General features: G+C 41.2%; 1 protein-coding gene across 2 annotated transcripts in view; it reads right to left on the bottom strand.

Moving 5' to 3' along the window:
* Nucleotides 1-4,769: 4,769 nt before the first annotated feature.
* Nucleotides 4,770-21,572, bottom strand: part of unc5db (unc-5 netrin receptor Db) — a 195,607-nt gene continuing 178,804 nt past the window's right edge. For both annotated transcript variants that reach the window (XM_055020556.1, XM_055020557.1), the window contains 4 exons: nt 18,192-18,341; nt 15,662-15,826; nt 11,311-11,489; nt 4,770-8,963 (listed from right to left, as the gene is read on the bottom strand). In XM_055020556.1, coding sequence (XP_054876531.1) covers nt 8,699-8,963; nt 11,311-11,489; nt 15,662-15,826; nt 18,192-18,341 — 759 coding nt within the window. In that variant the 3' untranslated portion in view covers nt 4,770-8,698. The remainder of the gene's footprint in view (nt 8,964-11,310; nt 11,490-15,661; nt 15,827-18,191; nt 18,342-21,572) is intronic.

The raw sequence follows: 21,572 nt of genomic DNA, 5'->3' as shown, positions 1-21,572 counted from the left end.
ATCTGGTCATATTTAAAAGATTACTGAGATTACTAGGCCGTTAAACAAACACCATATAATGATGTAAAGAGCTTTATGAGCTTTTGATCGATTGAGTCACAACGTCTGAATAAACCGGATTCATGTTTGCAGATTCATTGTAAGTTAAAGCCTCAAACAATTGCTTCTTTGTGTGACTTAATCAAAATTATGTAAAGTTCCAGAAAGAAAACCAGGTTGGTTCATTCAAGATTACATCATCTAAATGTAATCTTGAGAGACTACATCTAGAGAGTTTTATAGAACTAGAATTTAAAATAATTAAATTCAAGTTCAAATTCCATTAAGCAAGTTTATTTGTGAAATGTCAAACTGTGCAATAATATGGTCAATGAAACGCAGTTACTGAGAAACTTATGGAAGGATTTCCAAATCGTCTGGTGTCTGAGGTCAAGGAATTGTCTTTGAGAAAGTTTAACAACAAATTGCTGAAAAATGTTTCCTACTCATCATTCATGAAGATTCGTTTGCTACAGAGTGATAAAAAAAGACGTCACGCGTCCTTTACAGTTTTATTTAACAGTCAGTAGAGTTTAGCAGAGCTTGTGTTTGCAGGTTTCCCATTATCTATTAAGCGGTTGTCTGCAGAGCGTGGATATGCAGAGTGTCAGGAAGTAATGGGTTGTGGTGACAAGAGCATGTTGGTGAGGGCTGAAATAAAATCGTTCCTGTCTGCCAATCATGGCAACCTCGGCTCTGGCCAAAATGGTGAGACAGTTCTGAGTGGTTGAGGTCATGCTGCGGTCTCAAAGATTGCTCTCATAGATGAGGAACTCTTGGGTTCATGGGGTTCTGGGCACATGTAACGGACAGCATGCAGTCCTCCTGCATGTCTCCTCCTCTACGTCCTCTTCTGGTCTGTTTTCATTCGCCCCATCACTCAGAATTTGCCGCTGCTGTGAATTTCTGCTCTGTTTACCCCTGCAACTCTCTCTGAACGTGTGCTTTTTGATGATAAGGCCGACGAAGGGGCCGAAACCAAACCTCCAAGCTACTTTTTCCAAGATAAGACATGAATTTTTGAATTTACATTGCGGAGTTCTTCTGTTGGGCTGCAGCGAGATCGCCACCGACGATAGGGAGAAAATGTGTGTTTTTTTTCTTAGGAACTGAGAGGAGAGTTTTCTTTAGGGACACATTAATTCACACTAATTCATCTATGAGTTATCAATCAATCAAGAAAAATTATATACATACAGAGGCATGCACAGGCAGTCTGGGTCAGGAGCTCATTTGGAACAAAAGGCACTTTTTGCCTTAGTGGTTTGAGATGTTTTACCGGCACAGCTTGAACATCATGTACATTAAATAAATAACCATATCTGACATTTAATAATGTCCAAAAATCAATCAATGTAATTAAATGTAATTTGTGAAATTCTTAGGAGTAATAAAGCAACAAGAGAACTTTAGATTGACAAAGATAAGAACTCACTGTCATCCTTTAAGCTGAACTCTCAGCTGAATTTGAAACTCACATTACCCTTTTTTATTTTTATTTAATTAATTTATTTTTTTCTTACACACTAAGCACATTGTGTTTGTCTTGAATACAATGATCTGCAGTTTTATTGCCAAAGTAGGCTGCCTCAGGGGAAGATCTACAGAGAAGAAGGGGTGAGGATGCGGTTTCTGTCCCCCAGAATTTTATGTGCTTAAAATCAAACTTCTTCTTTGTCCAGAAGCTTCTTATAGCCTTCGAATTAAATATTAATTCAAACAAAAAGTAGAATAAGAATAGTCTTATGCTCCTGAAAAACTTACTTGTGGCCCTGCTCTTCCTCCCGCTTTCCAACTGGACCTGAGGAACAGCAGCATGTTCCTTATCAAGACGGTGAAAGTTATTAAGTGATGAGACCGTGAAACCGCAGCCGTTGACTACGATAAGTCTAACGTCTAGGAGAAGTCTCCTTCTGTTTCAGGCTCTGAACATTTTGAAGGAAAACACATCAAGTTTGGCGCATTTTTCTGCATCCACTTTCTTTTTTTTGTTTTTTGACCTTAGCTGTCTTTATTTGACAGAAAAGTGGGCAGTGAGAGGGGTCAAAGGTCAGTGGGATGGGACCTGATCCCATGACTGCCTCATTGAAGACTGAGCCCCCAAAAAAGAAGTACATAAAGGCAGAAAGGAAGGAATGAAAGAAGGACGGGCGGATGGACAGACAGACGGACGGATTTCCAATCGGAAACAAACTTCTTGGTTGAATGAAAAAAAATTCTAATCTAAATCCATCAAGTATGAATAGTTTTGGCCTCTTTTCTGCCCACGTCCTTCATTTCTTCTGATCCCTCATCTGCCGGGGTGACTTTATTTTACAACCCGACTGCATGTTTTGCTACACTCGGTGTTGAGTTAGCTGAAATCACCACCGCTCCTTCGAATGTCTTTGAAGCATGTCAAGTAAATCTACAACTGGAGCTGCTAATTAAACCGGCTCTGTGCCTGCGACCGAACGCTCTCCATGAGCAACGCTTCACTGGAGGCCCCTTGTCAAAAGGGACTTTTGAAGGAAAGTATCAAAGTTGGTACAGCGTAGGTGCCAGCTGTTTATGACTCATTCTCTTTCCTTAAGAAAACCTGTCATGAATAATTCATAGACATGTTTTCCTTCCCTATGGAGCTTACTAAGTGAGGCTTTGAAGTGTTCCTTGGGACAAAACTATGTGTTGTCTCACACACATGATTAAAGACTCAGACACACACACACAAAATACAAAAATTGTACATATACACTATTAAAATGTCACAAGCATACAATTTTTCTCACACACACACACAAGACAAAGATTGCAGAGATACACTAATCTAATTTCACACACACGTGTGTGAAAACATAAAATTATTTAAAATATTGAATTTTAATGGAGGATAGTGTGTCTCATGTAATAGCATGAATCACCAATTTTTTGTGTCAGTTGGTCAGAAGGCAAGGCATTTATTTATAGGAGTGTTTGGTTCGGAAATTGACGGTCGCTGAGTGAACCTCCGAGCGCTTGAGGGGCCGGTAGAGAACAGCTGGCCAGAATTAGCAATCATAAATCGGATCAACCTTGAGCTGAACGCCGCTTGTTCCGCCAGGCGTTGGATATCCAATATCCAACATAAAAACAACTTCAGTGCAGTTGGTAACACAATAAAACATACAGGAGCTGTTTCTTTTTTTTTTAAATTTATAAAATGAAAGCTCTCATCTCCAAAGTCATGAAGGCTTTACAGTCTCCATGATTTCGTACCGGCAAATTAATTCCACACATTCGCTGGTGTGGTGTGGAATGTGGTGTGTACATTCCACACCAGCGTCTTCACGCCTGTGTGATTCTCACCCCAACGGTCATGTTGACATGAATTCTTTCTGTCATGAGTTGGCTTCCTTTTCGTATTTTGCTCTTACTTCTTGCATTTTTTGAGTACGGCTAATTAGCTTGAATATTTTCTTCCTCTTCCGTTTGTACCATATTTAAATGCTGGTGAAAACATCAAACAAGCCAGGATTCTTCTATCAGAAATACTGATTTGACAGAACAGAATAGAGAATTAACACAGTCTTGATATTTCATAATAGGCAACTCTATGAGACTGATAAACAGGCGTGGCACCAGTTGTCTTTCAACATTACCTACTTCTTACTCAGACTGTAAAATGTAAAAGAAAAATGCCAAGGTAGCCCTTAGCATTTTTTGCTAAGGGTAAAAAAAATGGTATGCTGAAATTGACTCAGCTGAGCGTATTGATACACTCCAATGTGATGACTCACTTCTGAAAGTCTGTGAGCCTTTAGTACGTCAAAGCGTTTCCATACCAACAATAACCGGATAGACCAAACAAAACAAACAAAAGCCAACAAAAAGAAAAGTTCTTGTCGACTTGTCACTTTTGCTTAACTTTTGTACTTGTTGTTTATAGGCCATCTCTTTCTGAGACTACAATAAATATTCAAAATTGAATGCCTGTATGTGCTTCACATTTAACATGGGATGTTATTGTTTTATTCTGAAATATATGTATTGGTCCAGACATGTGGACCAATTTTAATTAAACACAAAAATACATGACTTTTTTTTGTCTTTGATACTTTACCTCTTATGGCTTGAGAACCATGGCAGCTTTAATAAATCTTATATATTAAAGTAGTAAAAAGTGTGAGTCCCAAAACTGACCCTTGTGGTACACCACAAACCACATCCCAAAGAGATTCATTGCATTTAATACACTGCTTTCAATTTAATGGAAAATCAATAAACCAACTGAGAGCACAGTCCGGCCAATTTCACAACCTTTTTGTTACAGAATGTCACAAACAGTGGTATCAAAATCCTTCTAAAGGTCATTGACAAGGGCAACACAGCAATTAACTTCTTAGTGTTCAATGTGTGTATAACAGCAACTTTTCCTTTTGCACACAGAAACTGTGCTACAGTCGGAAGCAGAAACATTGTGTTCGTTGCTGCTGAAGTCTGTATTTGCTTGCTAGATCTAAAATTTTAGCTACACTTTCTTTTCTGAAACAAAATAGGCAAAAAATGGTGACGATATCGCCACACCACGTAATTGTTTTGTACACGTCAAACCCAATGCTCCAAAAACCCAACATTAACATCGAAGAATCAGCGGTTGCTTCCAGTCGCAGGCGTTTGTTTTCCCACACTTTGAATTCTGAGATGTGGATATCATTTCACACCGTGCGAGTGACACGACAGGAAAATGACCCCAAATTACACGAGAGACAAGATGATCTTTCAGCTGTACATTTATTTCCAAAAGGCTGCATATACATTTGCAAATTCTACTGTACAGAAAACATCCAAAATGTCCGGAATTATAGATACAGTGTACCACAAAGCTGCCCTGGCGTTACCAAACATAGATGTTCAGCACTAGAAAAGCTCTGCAGCCTATTCAATGTTATAATATTAAATACTTTTTCAACTAATACCTTTAAATGTATGCCAGCGTGATTATTAGTTCTCTTTTTGTTGTTGTTGTTGTTGTTCTTCCCATCACCTGTACTTTACAACATTCACCATTTACAGTAGGTAAACAAGGCACAAGAATAGTGATATGAAGCCGAAGGCCATGCGTGTAGCAACGAAGAGCATGGGGCCAACCAACTCCGCTGACACGACAGTGAATTTTTCCTCCCATGAAACAGGATTATATCCGACACCACAGGGTTAGACACAGTGAGGATGTGTGCATCACCTTCAGGTTATAATGAGACACAGCAGACGTCACAGGGACACGTCCAGGCCGGTGGGGGGGATGCACAGTGTGACAGGAGACATGGAGGCATGGACGCTCGATGCAACAGCAGCTTGGCTCCTACAGAAACTCTCTTTTAATCCCGCAGGAATAACAAAAATCAGTCACAGTTGATTGAAGGGAAGGAAAGAAAACACCAACGACACACTTTTCACTTAAATTATACAGGAGTTCTATAATCTGTTTAAAATGCATAGAGATGATTCGGGAAAACTGGAGAGATTTCACCAGCACAGCAGGACAACCACTCAAATGTACAGTAGCAGGTCAGAAATAATTCGATGTGTTCAAAGCAACACCTGGTGAGAAGCTCAGGTACATTTCCATAACACACATGAGCCGTTTTCACTGGAAAAATAAGCAATAAAACAACAGCAATAGCCACAGGACATGTTGATGTGAGTGAAGAAAAAAAAAAAAAAAAAAATCGGTTAAAAGTTTGTAATCAATAACTGATCTTAGCTGAGGGGAAAAATGGAGACGCCTCATTCATTGTCATGTAAATGAAAGTCCAAAGAAAATGTGTTTCTTCCGTCTTTGATTTCTATTGTGGTTTGTTTTCTGATTTTTTATTGAAATTTGTAATAAGTCAAAATAACTCTTGCTGTTTCATTCAGTTCATTTTTGTCATGACTTATACAATTTAAACAGAGTAATAAACAAAAACAAAATGCTAACGCTAGCTTGACTGATTTGTATTTTTCTTTTTAGTTTCGAACTACAACCGAAGAGGATGATGTGGATAAAAACCAAGCTGTCACTGGTGGATGATGATAAGTTGCCACTATGCTACGCTAAAGCTGTGTTGGTTGATGCCGCTGGGTGTATCGATACACTTCAAGTACGGCAAAAGTGTTTTTCAGCAGGCTGTTGATAGTGGAATGCCTTAGAAGATGGGCTGTGGCTGTGCTTTCCCCGGCCTTTTCCTGGTGGAGTAATGACTACCAGTTGGTAGTCTCTAGCTAGCTTAAGCTTAGCGTCACAACATGAATGTTAGCTGAAAAAAATTGATGAACCTACCACAGGTTTTTTTCCTATGAAAGGGTGACCCCACCTAATATGCCGTTGATATGAAATTTTGTAGTTTGATTTTACAACCAACATGGGGGAGATAATCCAACCCCATGGATGAAACCCCCAGTTAAGAGAATTGTTACTGAGAACAACTTCATAGGACCTCTTGAAAAATTCAAAGTATCATTTTAGTTGAACTATAAAAGGTTCAGCAAAAACCTGCTGATGTCACACAGGTGTGAGGCGAGATTCTGGTGAAACTGCTGGATCAGCTCACATTTAATCTGGCTGTGGATCGTTGGACAAATCCAAATGTTCCTATCGGCTTCAAACTATCACCCATTATATATATATATATATATATATATATATGGAAATTATAGTCACAACTAGCCCATCTGTAGGAGAAGTGAAGTTTTGGGTAGTGGCTTCACAACATTCACTGTTGACATTAGAACAAAGCTTACCTTCATTTGAAAAAAGAAAGCAAGTAGTGAAATGATTCTGCTGGTCAGCAGGAGAATACAACGGTAGCATAAAAAATATCAAAATAAGACTAGATCTACATGAGCACGGCTGACACTGGGAAACTGCTGAGTTTTGGGGGCTTAAGCATAATGTTTGGTACAACAACATAAAGAAAGAAACTTCAAAGGTTAGGTTTCTTTCAACTTTCTTAGACAAAACATCATAACTGCAGGTACAGAAAGGAAAACTGTGGATCAAAACATGGTGGATTCACAAAAAAATGGGGATTACTTTGAAATCTTCATCTACTTTAAACTGAACAGAAATGTTTCTCTCTTTTAAATAAAACAAGGCAATAAGTTGCATTAGCTGTTGGACCTTCAACCTTATGCAAAATAACAAGAAGTAAGGAACTCAATAACTTCTAATAAACACCAGCCTCTACGCTTTACTTTGTACAGAGTGTCTGGAATCTCGGCTATTGTGAAACAATCGCTTGCTGGAGGCATGCAGCTCTGCTGAAGTTGTAAATTTCACCTGATTGCTAACGTTTGCACCAGAAACTACCTGCGCCATAAACAACCATCCTCTGCTGTGAGGAGAGCTGGGAAGAACCAGATGGCTGTTAATTCTAATTAAATATTTAGAGGCGTGGCTAACACGGACTGAATGGTTTCGTTGACTTCCTCAACTGCCATTGTCAAAACTACAGGGTCAATCAGCAAACAGAAGGCGAAGTCGTGAACAATGATGTCATTTATCAAATTTCTAGTGCTAGTCAAAGAAAAATTCTGCCAGAGAAATCAAATTGAATGGGAGAAAACCCAGATGTAGCAGTTAAGGGTGATGAGAATTGAGCAGAATTGTGTAGATGGGCATGTTGCCAATTTGTCAGTACACGTTACAGATCCCCATGAGTTCCACTGTTAATTGTGCACCAGGAATCAGTCAAATGCATCCTTCTTTCTGTCATCTGGATTTGGTGTTTTTATACATTAGAGCCATTTTTAAACGAAAAACTAAAAACCTCTTTAGTTTCTGAAACCTTAAAGCTGTTGTGACTTTAATGCATTTGTGAGTAATGAATTCCACTGTCACACAGTATTCACACACGGCCTCTCAAGTCACAAAGTGTGTGTGTGTGTGTGTTTTCTGGGTGGTTTGGTCGAAACATGTCAGTGCCTGATATGAGGTTCACTGTGGGAGCGCATGGTGGTAATTAGGTGATAAGATGCCCCAGACAGGAAATGATGATCTCCAGTTTCCTCCCAAACTGTAACAGCCCAGTGAACAAACCTCTTCATACACATTATCACAGGTCTTTCTATTGTTTTCATCCGTCTCCAGCTTAAATACTGACATTGCTGTTTTGGTGGAAATGATAAATCAAACGTAGGGTTTTCAGACGTTTTACAGTTTTTTTTACGAATATGAAAATGAATCACTTTTGAATATCTGGCTTTTAAAGTTCACTTTCACAACAATGTTAGTAATATTCTGCTTAAAAAAAAACAATAAAAGGATGGACCTACGAAACGTCATTGTGGAGATAAAAAGGAGAGGGTGTGTTTGAAAATAAAAACTAAAAGAAATAAAGTGTCCCTTATATTTTGAGCAAAAGTCAAAAGTAATAAAAGCTCAACAGACAAACTTAAAGCAAAGAGCTGGAAAAAAACCAAACCAAACAAATAACTGAGGAAAGGCCGATAAAGATTTACAGTCAGTCCACAGATCCGTTAAAACTCAAGGGCAGATCCACAGCAGGAGCTGGTTCACCTCGGCCCGCTGACCGCTGCCACTGTCCGCTCACAGACAACCTCCCGACGCGCCGCAGGGGCAGCGCCACGTCCGTCAGCGGTCGTGCGACCCACGCACACGCGCGCTGCTCTGCCAGTTAGAGCCGGCCGACCTTTTCTCTCAGCCCGTGTATTCAGGAGCGCAGTCCTCGCCCTCCGGAACCGCCACAGGATTGGCTGTGCCATAAAGGCCGCCCGCTTCTATGTGATTGAGGTCAGGCTCCGCTTCGTCCGGGTCTTTTGGGGAGCTTCTGGAGTGGATTTTGCCAATTTCCTCCAAGGCGCTGGCCAAAGAGTCAAGGTCGGCAGAGTCCTGGTGACGAGCTTCCCACAGGCTCAGGATGACAGCGGAGGGACTGCGATGCTTGGCGAAGTAGCCCAGGTTACTGTGGAGGAGCACAACATGGCGGAGGGATGAGGATTTCACTCTTTACATGACGTAACATGAAGACTTATTAAATTACACCCACTGATCATGCTTTGTCGCTCAGTTATGTTAAAGTTCAAGCAACATTTTGAAAAAAAAATTAATTAAGCTGTCATCATATCATGACAGCATAACATGAGACAGCTCTCTGAGCTGCTACTGTCATCTGAAAAAGTCCACCGCTCCGACTAAAACGACCAATAAGAGACAGGAGGAGGGGCTTACCGCTGTCAATCAACCACTTGAAAACCATGTATCCTCTGTCATTGGTGGCTATGCTAACTAGCATAGCAGAGAACAAAGGGGGGAGTGGCGAGGAAATGGGCAAGATTGGCGAGGAAATGGGCAAGATTGACAGCGTTAAGACCCGCCTCCTGGCTCTGATTGGCTGTTTCTAGATAGCACTGGGAGAAGGTTGATGAGCTGGATTTTTTTTCACAGATTGTCTGTGAAAATTTGTCACTGTCACAACATAGTAACAGTTTTAACACATCTCTATATGTAGAAAAGAGTTACAATAACAAGCTTCAAAGTGAGTTTGTTGCTTCTGAGGTGAGACAGATTAAAACACAGCAGCAAATAGTTAAAAAAAACAAACTACTTGATCCACAGGCTTATTAAAAACCCAACAATATTACTTTGATTGTCTTTTCCCACGGATGAGACGGCGGTAACCATGACGATTCAGAATATGCCACAATTAAAGTTAACAGAAAATATGAGCTTTGGAATATTTTGAAACTTTTATGACTGAATTCAACCAAATCAATGCGCTGAGTCGTCTCCCTCCATAAAACCTACCAACTTTCTGGTGTAAATTAAAATCAGAATAATAATTTGAATTATTATAATTCAATTAATAAATTGAATTATTAAAAAAAAAACAACTCTGTTTCCTAAAGGAAGTTCCAGTTAGAAACTTTTAGAACGTATTTCAGCGAGATCCCTAAGCCGACAGGGATTAAATTTTTCTTCTGATGTTTAAGAATTCCAAGATAAACAAAGGAAAGAAATTATTTGACCTCGCAGAAGATCAGTTCAGATGGACAATGACAGAAAATAAACTTCTGAGCAGGACTTCCCTCTGCTGATTCTCTGGTTTCAGGTGGCAGAGCCTGATAGAGAGCAGATTTACAACAGTAACTGCACACGAAGGGGAAAATTTCATTTCAGAAATAAGATAAAACTGCACACCCAGATAACTTTCACCACTTTAAGTACTTTAGGCAAGAATCTAAAACTAGAAAATATCCCTATGGATCCTTAAATGCTGCTTTGCTTGACTTTAGAACTAGTTTTTATCTTTCTTTAAGCCATAAATACAACCATCTGTTTTCACAGACTCCACGACAAAAGGCTGTGACCTTTACAGAAAATAAGAACATAATTAGGAATAAATTACCAGCCCGAGTCACGAGGATCTGAAATCGACTAAAGTTTGACTTGCTTAGGAAGAACAGAGAGCCGGTTGCCATGCCAATACGGTGCAATGCCTCATTGTATTGGTTTTCCCCGAGTCCACCAGGGGGCAGTGTGCCACTGCAGCTGCCCAGCCACATTCCTAGAGCCGACATGAGAGGGGGGCACAACTGTTGGTCACTTTGGACTCAATTCAAAGCTGGTCAAGCTGCAGAGGCGAGCTTTGAGGGGGATCTTCAGAGCCTGTGGGCACTGAAGACATTGGTGCCACAGGAACAAGCAAAGACAAGCAGTTACCTCAAGTTCTCCTCATCATTGTGACAGAGCAATTACCAGAAAACAAAAGAGATGACTGTGTTAGTACTGAAAGAAAGCCATAAGGAGTCGGGTTTTCTGGAAAGTCATCTAAGGTCGGGCCAGAAGTGACATTTTCTATATCTACATATGAATCTATACTCGTGAGCATAAGTATGGCTGTGTATTAAAATGATGGGGATAAGTCTGATAGAGCTCCCCCAGCTGAAAGGAAGGCTAAAGCTAACCCAAATCACCCTCTACATCGCCATTCCTATGTGGACCATGAGGCTGATGAGCAAACCAATCAATCATGCTGTCTGCAAAGTACTCTCTCAGGGGGAATTAGCATAAATAGACGACACACTTATCTTTTTATTTGTACAATGTCTTGAAGTATATTCTTTACCATCTGCTGTGTGCTACCTTTGTTGGCCTATCAACTAAAATCTCCATAAAACACCGAGAGGTTTGCGATAAGCCAATCGAGTGTGAACAGGTTGAACCACCTGTTCTCGGCACGCTGTGTACCTGCTCTGATTTGCCCAACCGATTCCCCAACACGGTACGTTACGGTGTGGTGTAGAACTCACCGGTCCAGGTGGAGTTTCTGGGCTAAGAGTTGCCAGTCCTTGCCCTTGGCGTTGGCAGTGTCAAAGGTGGCGCAGATCCTTTGGCGGATGGACAGCGGGATTTTGAAGGCCTTGGGCCCCGTTTGGGATGTGACCGTGCAGTCTGTCTGCATAAAAAACGGAACCGGCTCTTTCTCACCCTGGCGGACAGCACATACAAGAAAAAGACAACTGTCAGATATGAATGGCAGCAGCTGCTGTAAGCATTTCATAGAGGAACAGCAGGGCTGAGATCATTCAGACAGCATGTTTTAAAGCAATGACCCAACAGAACCAAGATGGGGAAACCAAGTACCCTTTACTGGGGTGTCTGAAACTCTGGCACATCTCAATAATTTTCACACAAATTTAATTGTGTAACTTTTAAAGTCTTGTGTAAACTTGCAAATAGGAGACTGAAGTAGAAAATCAGTGTAAGATTACATTTTCCACAAATCCCATTTATCTATGTAATTCTGGAGGGATTTGTTTCGCCATTTTGATCATTTTCCAAACATTACAGTTCAGATCAGAAAGTCACAACACATTTGTTTAATCTGTGTTTTTCGCCACACACCGATTTTTTTTACAATTTGGTCAACCCAGGTTGACCAGGAGTTGTTGACCTGCTTTATTAATGTCCACACAATGCTGAAGCTCACAGAGAGCTGTGGGGACAGCAGGTCTTAGTAAGAGATGAATCAGAAAAATGTGAGTGAATCATGATTGAAATAGTCCATATACAATGCTGAAAATTTTCTACATATTTTATTGAATCAGGAAATACAACAGATTTTTCTGAAAAACAAAAACAGGTGATCCAACATAAAAAAAGAAGAAGAATAAAAGAATAAGGGCAACACTGTGGGTATGTTTTTGACAAGTGAATAACATTATAACATGACATAAAACTCAAAAAGTTGATTTTACATACCACTTTAAACATATGTAAATAAAGTCAGTTTGGCAAACTTAATTCAACTAAATGTGACAAATATAGTCCAATTTATGTTTCTTTTAAGCGCTCCATTCTCTTTCATTCAGTGCAGTGGGTCCTCAGTTTTTCAGGGTTCAGTATTCAGGATTTCCCAATTTGCAGATTTCTCTTTTCAACTTTACTACAAATTATTCATGGAAAATTTGCCTATTCAAGGATTTTTCTAAAATATTCAAGAGAAAATGCAGCTGGGAAAGCTGAGCTTCCTGGGTGCAACGCTACTTAACACAGCAGAAGACTGAAGACGTCATCCACTGTGGCAGCTCCGCTCTGTGCGTTGATGTATATTAAAGTGGATTTCATGTCTGAACTCTTAAATAGAGATTCAGTTTTTGAGGGGAGCCTATCGGGGACAGCTGAGACCCCTGACCGGGGGTCACCTGTTAACCTGAACTTTTCCAGCATTTATAGAGCCAATTTGTTTCTAAAATTCTTGTGAGGGGGATGTTATTTAAATGTTTCACTTTAAAAACAATACCAGTTGAAATAAATCATTAAAATCCTAAAATGAACAGCGTGGATAAAAAAATAATAAAATAAAAACTCTGTAAAGGAAGTGAATTTCTAGATGAATGGTTTTCTCTCGGTGGTTGAAAGTAAAGCAGAACTTCATGGCTGTGAAACATTTAGCAGGAACATCTAGTTTGCAGAAACAGGGTCACTAGAGACAAACAGATGGTACCATTTTGTTTTCTTCTTAAACAAAACCTCCAGGGGGAAGAAGAAAAAGAAAGACGAGGAGGAGGAGGAAACTCTCCAACTAGAACAACAACTGCATTGCTGACTTGCCAGCAACTCGAGAAATCAGTTTGACTTCTTCTTTTCCACGAGAAAGCCCAACGTCTTCTTGCTGTGAAATGTATAAATCATGAGCTGGAAGTGGCTGGAAGCCAGGCGGCTCCTGTGTTAGTCCTGTTTCTTTGTTGCTGCTTTGTTGGATTGTCCTCCTGACTCGGCCTGCGGTGGGATTAATGTGGACGGAGATGTGACGGACCCGGGACGTGTTGACGTGCGCCGCCGGAGATGCTGACAGGCGCAGGAGGCGTTGTGGTCGGAGCGCTGCAGCAAGCAGCCGCTCCAGCCAGGCCGGCGGCGGCTGGAAGGCGACGCTGTCAGAGACGTTTGTGCCTCTCTGGCGACGGCAGAGCGTCAATCAGCTGCTGGAAGTTGAGCGAACGGACAGTTTCCCTCCCAGAGCCAGGACACGCTCGCTGCTCAGGCTCAGAAACGAGATTTGAAACATATTTGGAACCTTGGCCCTCACCAAGTGTCAATAAAAGTTATGTTACACTTTATAACATTGTTGTCTTTCCTTTTATTTTTTATTTTTTGGTGGCCGGAAGGCTGGTGGCATGGGAACCTGGCTTCTGTCAGACTGTAACATTGCAGCTCATCACCATCAGTGGGCAAATGACTGGATAGAGTGGAGAACGCTGGGCTGCTTCGACTAGATAATGAGCTACAAATAAAGAGGAATTAATACAAATGTTATTTTTTTAGACATTCAGATGTTGGGTTCAGTGTTTCCCCGACAGACTTGGCCTTGGAGAAGTGATTTAAAAAGTCTAAATATTCAACAGAACATTCTTAAGGGGAGAAAAAAGTTGCAAATTAATGATGTTTTAAAACATCAAGTGAGCAGAAAAAATAAAACCCCTGATATGCATGAAGCTGCTGTGCTTATACTGCTGACAGCCGTGTTACAGTGACAGAAACCATTTGGTCTTCCAACTTTTCCTGTCTTCCTGTTTGGTCTGTTTTATATTTGTGTGATATGCTGAAGAATTGCTGTACAGCTACTGTATAGCCTGCTTTATTATCATTTTTATCGGAAAATACATTTTTGGTCTGTCAGTTTAAGCTGAAAAAAAGAAAACACAGCTCCAACTTAAAAATAGTCTAATAGTCACAAATAGCTGATCGAGACTTACATTAATTTCTCTTTGGTCTTCTTAACAATTTAACAAATTAAGTTTATTAAGTTAATAAATTAAGCTAATTTATTACTGAATTAAGTTCATTAATTTATGCAAATTGAATTTGGATAAATTTCATTTGATTACTTGTTTCTAATTGATCATTTATTAAAAAATTGGAGTTGTGCTCTCTGATCGCTAGTTATAGCGATCAGCACACTTTTTGATTGCTGACCAAAAGGTGTGCGTATGCATTCGACACGTACACTTTTTTTTTTCTTTTTTACATCGTTTTATGGTAAAACAAAAGTAGCAGACATTTTTCTGAGCGGTGAAGTCATTCTTTTTATCTGTAGTAGTTCGGCATATTGGGGCTTTGGTGCACAGAAGAGAAAATGCAGAAATTTTCTAGAAAAAAAAGTAAAGTGCAAAAAGTAAAAGTATTTTGACTTTTCTGAGATTAATCTCAATATTTCTGTGTTTCTTTCTTCTATCTACATTGGCCCTGGTTCTGTCACAACATGCTGACTCTTTTCTATTTGTTATGGTTGAAGCGGTTCGACCTGGTTACCAAAATGCTGGTAGTGGGAGATACTGACATGTTGAGCAGTTCTTGTGGGTAAACTGCGCTGCATTCCTCACATCGGGGGACTAAAAGCCAGTCACCATGTTTTCATGACTGGAGCTCTATTAATTATGCATACTCAAGGCGTCCTCTGCTTCCAGTTGGCTTTAATTGGACCTGACTGGATAATTATTCCCTCCAGCTGTTGATCTTCATGCACCAAACTTTCTAATATTTACATAAGAGCGGTGGACAAAAACACACGTCCGTTTGTGTTTCTTTCTCTCTCGCTGTAACGGGGTGAAGGTTCTCGGAGGCAGGCCGAGGTGAATCAGAAGCGGGAAGGCTCGACGCGGCGCCTGTAAACCGCCGCTTTTACGGAGCTGGGCTGATCACCAGGGAGGAATTAAATCGCAGTGTAAACAGTAATTGTAAATAACATTTCTCCTGTGCAGGGGTTTGCGCTTTATTACGGCGGCGTGCGGCCTGGAGGGAGCCGCGACAGCCCGACCGTCGTCAAGGTGCTCTTGAGTGAGGAGGCGCAGCTCCTCGCCGCTCCACTGGAGCTGCTCAGCTGCTGACGGCGGTGTGTGCGCGTGTGTGAATGCACAGAAGGCTATTTGCAGGAACACACGTCTCCCTGGGCAAATAAAGGTTACAAAACACACAGTTACCCTGTGTGTACGGGGGGAGAACAGCGGAGGCTCGACATAAATCTGCAGAGAGAGGAAGGCGGGCGCGTCTATTAATACACACAGAGCATGCTCAGGAGAGCTGCCCCCTTCTCTCACCTCCACCACCTCATTCTCCTGGAAGGTTACACAAAGGTAGAGCGGGGAAGCTGCGCTGCCTCACCTCGGCCACGGCCGTGTAGACCTGCAGGATCTGCTCGTGACCTTTGACCTGTCGCACGCTGATTTTGCAGGAGAGCTGGGCGGCGGCGGGGCTGTATCTCTCCAGCTGGAAGGCACAGTGCAGGGGCTGCTGGTTGCTGCACCACACTTGAGGGAAGGAGAATTCCTGACCAGAAACAAAAGCGGAGGGAACATTATCAGCTCCAAAAGAAACACCGGGGGTTTGCTTCAGGTGAAATTCCGGCTCTGAAGTCTCCGCCTGCCCAGCACTTGACGTCCTGTGGTCAGGAAGTGACTGAAGAGACGCACAGGACGTGGTTTTCAGGAATTGGAAAAACAGAGAGCTTCAGGCAGAGAAGGTTCCAGCAGTCCTGGATATCCAGTTCATATTCCAAAAACATTTTTAACTGGAACATGTCAGACTTGAAAAATTGGATTTTGGGCATATTTTTTAAATTTAGACTGTCTGATGTTTCTAGTTTGATGTGTTTTTAGTGTTCAAATGCAAAATAGTTGTAATTGTGTGGCAGGAGAGCACAGAAACTGTACATTTTAATAAGATGAGTGTTTTTGCACTCATTTTATTCACTTATTTTCAAATGTCTACAATCTGGCAGTGCGGTGGTGTCATCAAATAGAAATTCCAGTTAAACTCCATGATTTAAAATGATAGAAAATGAAAAAAAGAAAAAAGAGAAAAGAGTCAGAGTCAAATCTTTTGCAGTCACAATGGGATTTGTTTCTTGTCCAAATATAATAAAAGACAATTAATAAAAGAAGTGAAAATCAGCTGAAAAAGATCTGAGATTTTCTTTTGTACGTCGCGTTGCTCAGCTCTAATGTCAGAACTCTGTTCGTAGGAAGCTTGTAGAAACTGACACCAGGAGTCTCGCAGCTCACCATGTATCACTTTCCCTTCTTTTCATTATTATGTGCTGATCGATCACATGAAACTCCACCAATACACAGCGTTGTTTCTTGTTGCATCATGGCTAACCAGACTCGGAAGGATGAATAAAAAAAAACCATGTCGAACATGTTGATCTCAGCCACAGCTCGACGACCTTTGTGAGCACCGGGAACCATGCAGCCTGCTGCAGCTCTGCAGCTGATAATGCAGCAGCAGATCAGGAAAAAGGCTGCAGGCGTGGAAACCTGGGACGCTGCCTGACACTAAAAAGCTGACTTGATCTACGACGGCCGTTATTTTGCACCTGCTCCACGTAAAGCGGCTTGCTCGGCGCGCCCCATGTTTCCCGGGCGTCCGTAAATAAGGTGGCGGGTGTTTCACTCTGCCTTCAGATCTTAAAGCAACAGAAACATGCAGCGAGGAGTTGGAGGGGAGTAGAGGGAGAGTGTCTGAGCTGCAACAAAAAACACAACAAAGCATTCAACAGACCGTGTTCCTTCTGCCTTGGTTTGCATCTTAATGCTCCTGCAGGCAAACCGAACACAGGTAATCACGTCTTATGGTCACGCTCTCTGCAGGAGGGAAAGATGACGAGTCTGACATTAGAGACGCAAACCAGGAAGACTGAAACAGGTCAGAATGCTGCGCGCTCTTTGTTGACGAGCTAAAGCTGCGGCTGTGTGAGTTGCTGAGTTCAGGTCCAAAACAAGCTTTGTGACCAAAAACACTCAGAGTTTCAATGTGATTCTTTTGGGCTTGTTCCATTTCTAAGATACAGGGTGGATGGAGGATATTACGTTTCTTCATACAGGATGTGTGTATGAGCTGTCAGGGAGTTTAGCACAGAACATTTTATCAACAAGGCAGTTCAAAGTGCTTTACACCACATAAACATAATACAGTACCCAATTATGAAACAAGGCCAGCAGATATGACAAACAATTGGAATAAGTTTGGTAAAAACTAACGACTAAAAACACTTAGAAAATTGGCAGAGAATACAAAAACATATGCGAATAAAATCCTAAACAAACGAATCAATTAATTACCAATTCTCCTTCCCTTTTTTGTTTAAACGATGGATTCATTGCGTTTCATCTGATTAATCGTTTCATCCCTAATAATATCAAAATGTTGAAACCAACGGAACAGCACCACACAGTGGAAGAAGCAATAGAACAAACTGCATACGTAGGATTTATGTAGTGGACGTAACGTAGTCCAGCTCTCTCAACCTAGAGTCCTGAAGGTTCGGTCAGAGTCTCTCTGTGCCTCACCACACCTGGCTCCAATACCAGATCATTATCAGGGCACTATAGAGCGTGTCTCCACACTGGTGAGGCAGTTTAGACACTTAATTCTAGGTTATAGGACAAGAGACCCATGTGAAGGTTGCAGGATGCCGGCCCTGGAGGACAGGACTGTGAGCATGGAGGGACCGGAGCGTGTTACTGTGCTGCAGGGCCCAGAGAACGGCTCACAGCTTAGAGTTCACTGGAATCTCCCGACTTCACTGATGGAAAAGTGAGAGCTGCTCAAACTGTTTGACTCATGAGTGAAAACAACGTGCAGACGAGCCGTTTGCCTCCGGAGTGACACGGACGCCTCGGCAGTGGGTTACCTGACATGTGGTAAAGGGTTTGATGCTCCACAGGAACTGGGGGATGTCCTGGATCGACACCTGGAGGCTGAAGGTGTTCGCTCTGAAAGGCAACGTCTTTGGCTCCTCGAGGAGCTGACCCCCTCTGGACGTCTCGGCGGCCACCACTCCCTGAGGACGAGAGGACGCAACGCACAGTGTGACGAACAGTGGACAAGAGAGGAGAGCGTGGAAATGAAACTGAAAGGAAAGGAAGTGGAAACAACATCTAGAGGAGAACAGGAAGGAAACGGAGAGGAAGCTGACTGGCCAAACTAAAGGAACTCGAGTCAATCAGAAAACCCAGAATCCTCTTTCCCTTTGAAGGAACATTTACTTTGCATATCAGCACCAACACCTGTTGCTAATCCTTTCGACTGTCACATCCACTAATTGACTCACAGCAAATATGAACACAGAAGCAGGCCTCCATGAAGTGACATCCGAGTCTCCGCCGAACAAATCCTACAAGTTGCGCTCCCTCATTAGCATCCCAATGACGGCGGCGACATGACAGACTGGAGCTCCACAGGGTGATCGGTGTGTTTTCTGGGAGTGTGTGTGGGGGGAGGAGTGGAAGCGTGGTAGAAGGTGTCCATCCCTCCATCCCCCAAATTGAATTTGAGATGATGAAAGAGCACTTTGATTGTGGCTCGCAGGTATTCATCCGTCATGGCTGCTCAGTGTTCCCAGCATGAAGGTTTTGGCATCCGCCTGCCTGTCTGACCACAACTGCTGAAGGAGCGCAGTGAGAACGCAGATGTAGTTTCCTCCATGTCATTTGGTTTTTACTACCAAGTAATACATTTTTTTACATCGTATCTAGATAGATTACCGTAGAAAGCAACGTGCGACTTTCCGTCTTCCCTGAAGGTCTACTATGTCTGCACTGAGCTCACAGGACGAGAGAGCACTGCACACTGAGGTCACAGCAGGGAGAAAAGATTTGAATGAGATTGGGAAACATTTCAAATCCATGATTATTCACAAATTGTTTTTTAGAAAAACTCTTTATGAATTTGTGTATTTTAGACTTTAATCCAAATCCCCTAAAAATTGTAAAAAAACTCACCCTTTCGTTTGTGATAGCAGATGATAGCTTTAGCATTTAATGATTGACCACAACCAATAACATCTTGAAATTGGGCCTTTGTCTCTTTAAAAACTCCTGCTCTTTCAGAAACTCAGGAAGTCGTCACAGCGAGTGATGAGCTCAGCAGATGCAGTGTTTGCTAATTGCTTCTGTCTAGTCTGAAGGAGCAGAGTGGGGAAGTGTTAGCGGAGGAACGGTTGCTATGGAGATTGAAGGATTTCTCAAACATGCAGCACAGAATAAATGCAACGTTTCCAGGATGAAGGAATAACGTCAAAACATGATGGAAAGCTTTCACATAGCACTGCCCCTCTAAGGAGATTCTGTCTGAGTCGTGGATCAGAGTTTAAGCTTATCAAACAAGCGACATGTTTTGATGTTTTTGATTGAATAGGGTCAGATACTGCTGCCTTTGAAGATGCAGTAAGTGAAACAGCAACAAGAGTCAAACCTGTTTGAACATCAGCAGAAACCTGATCTGGTTCAGCAGCTAGCAAACATTTCTAGATGTCCATTGAATTTTCACAACTGTAGAGATGGTCCTGCACGCTTTCAAAGCCTAGAAAAACACATTTGACCTTCAAACAGCCTTGAGCTCATTTTCTGTATTGAGATGAGTCTCCGTGGTTTGAAGAAAAAGACAAATCTGGAGCTGTCCACCACTTCCAATAGCAGCCTGTGATCTGGGACCTATCCATAGATGTCTGTGTCATAATAAGTGAAGGATTTTATTCCAGCCTTCATATATCAGCCTTTTCTGCGATGGACCAAAGCAAATCCATGCTGGGAGCTTCTTACATTATTCATTCAAGAAAATGTGTAAAATTTAGCCTAATAAACACAGGCTTATAGGAGAAAACCAGCAGAACCGTAACAGTTTCCCCCTTTAAAATGTGTTCAGAAATGTTGCCAGTTCAGGATTCATGTTTTGTATTTATTTATTTTTTTCACAAAATGAGATCTCACAATAGGCTCAAAAATGATTTGATAATGAATTTATTTTGCAGCGTGGCTCTTAAATGTCAACACAATTACTGGGTGCTGCTTTGTGCTGTCCGCTGGAGGATATCAGCTCCATAAATAGATGAGAATATCCTCCGTTATTAATCCAGAGGTTACAGCTGGTAATGGAACTTGGTTTTAGAACTACAAACAATGCCAGCGTGTATTGACATTAGCATGGTTTAGGTCAAATGTGTGTGTCCAGTCTAGTCGTGCGATGTTTCGGTGGGACTGCGTGTGTGTTGCTGGTTTATAGCATGTAGCAGGTTGTATTTTTGCAATAACATATTTGGAGCTTGGATTAAATGTCTCCTTTTTTCATAATCACATGCTTCTGGACTGACCTCTTGGGGAAGCTTGGACATTTCCAACTTTGCTTGTTGTAATAAATCAATGTATGGCATGATAAATAAATAAAAACTTCGAAATAATTTCCATTTTCATGATATACCATTTTTTCCTTTTCTCTCTCTTTCTTCTAAAACTGGATGATAAAATGTTTTGGTCTCAACCATAATAAAATAAAAAATAAAAAACTAATTTGAGATATATTTAATTTATTTTAAATTCATAAAGCTGTACAAACACTACCACTAAATAATCTCATTTAAGATATTTCAGCTGGCAAGGTTTGTTAATTCATTTAAATTTGAAACAGCGAAGCAGCAACTTACTGTTAATTTTGGCACTTAAAAGGCGTTTCATAGAGAAGGCAGCCTTGCGCTCCGTGCATGAGCGCAGACGAAGGGCAGTGGAAGTTTTTCTGCAAACTGCCACTTTGAGTCATTTGGGAAACGGTTCGCTGGTAATTTGCATCCAAGTTGTCCTCGCAAATCAGTTTCTGTGAAATGGCCCCCTGGGGACACGGCGTCTTCTTTCAAGCGGTTGGGATGTAATTTGTAATTTGTTAAGCAATCAAACGCTTGATACTTAAATTCACCGTTGTATGAAAAAACTTCTCATTTTGATACAAGTTTTGAAAATGTGCACTCAAGCCAGGTTTTTATAGTCAGAAATGACAAAAACTGAAATTAAGAAACATTTTTGTGAACTGATATAAATAAAAAGTGCAATTAATGGGGACAAACTATAACTAATTGGAAGTATATTGTGTGTTTATAAACCTAATTAGGGCATACATCCATTGGAGATAAAATATCCTTTGTTTTTGTGTTTATGAATCTATTTATTAGCCTTTCAAATTGATATGAAATAGATTTGTTTTTGCCCCCACAGAAGCATCACATTACTGTGATCCACAGTCTGCA

This window comes from Poeciliopsis prolifica, unplaced genomic scaffold (assembly GCF_027474105.1).
Source record: "Poeciliopsis prolifica strain line A6 unplaced genomic scaffold, Auburn_PproV2 SCAFFOLD068, whole genome shotgun sequence".
Lineage (NCBI taxonomy): Eukaryota > Metazoa > Chordata > Actinopteri > Cyprinodontiformes > Poeciliidae > Poeciliopsis > Poeciliopsis prolifica.
This window is presented reverse-complemented; position numbering and strand designations above follow the sequence as displayed.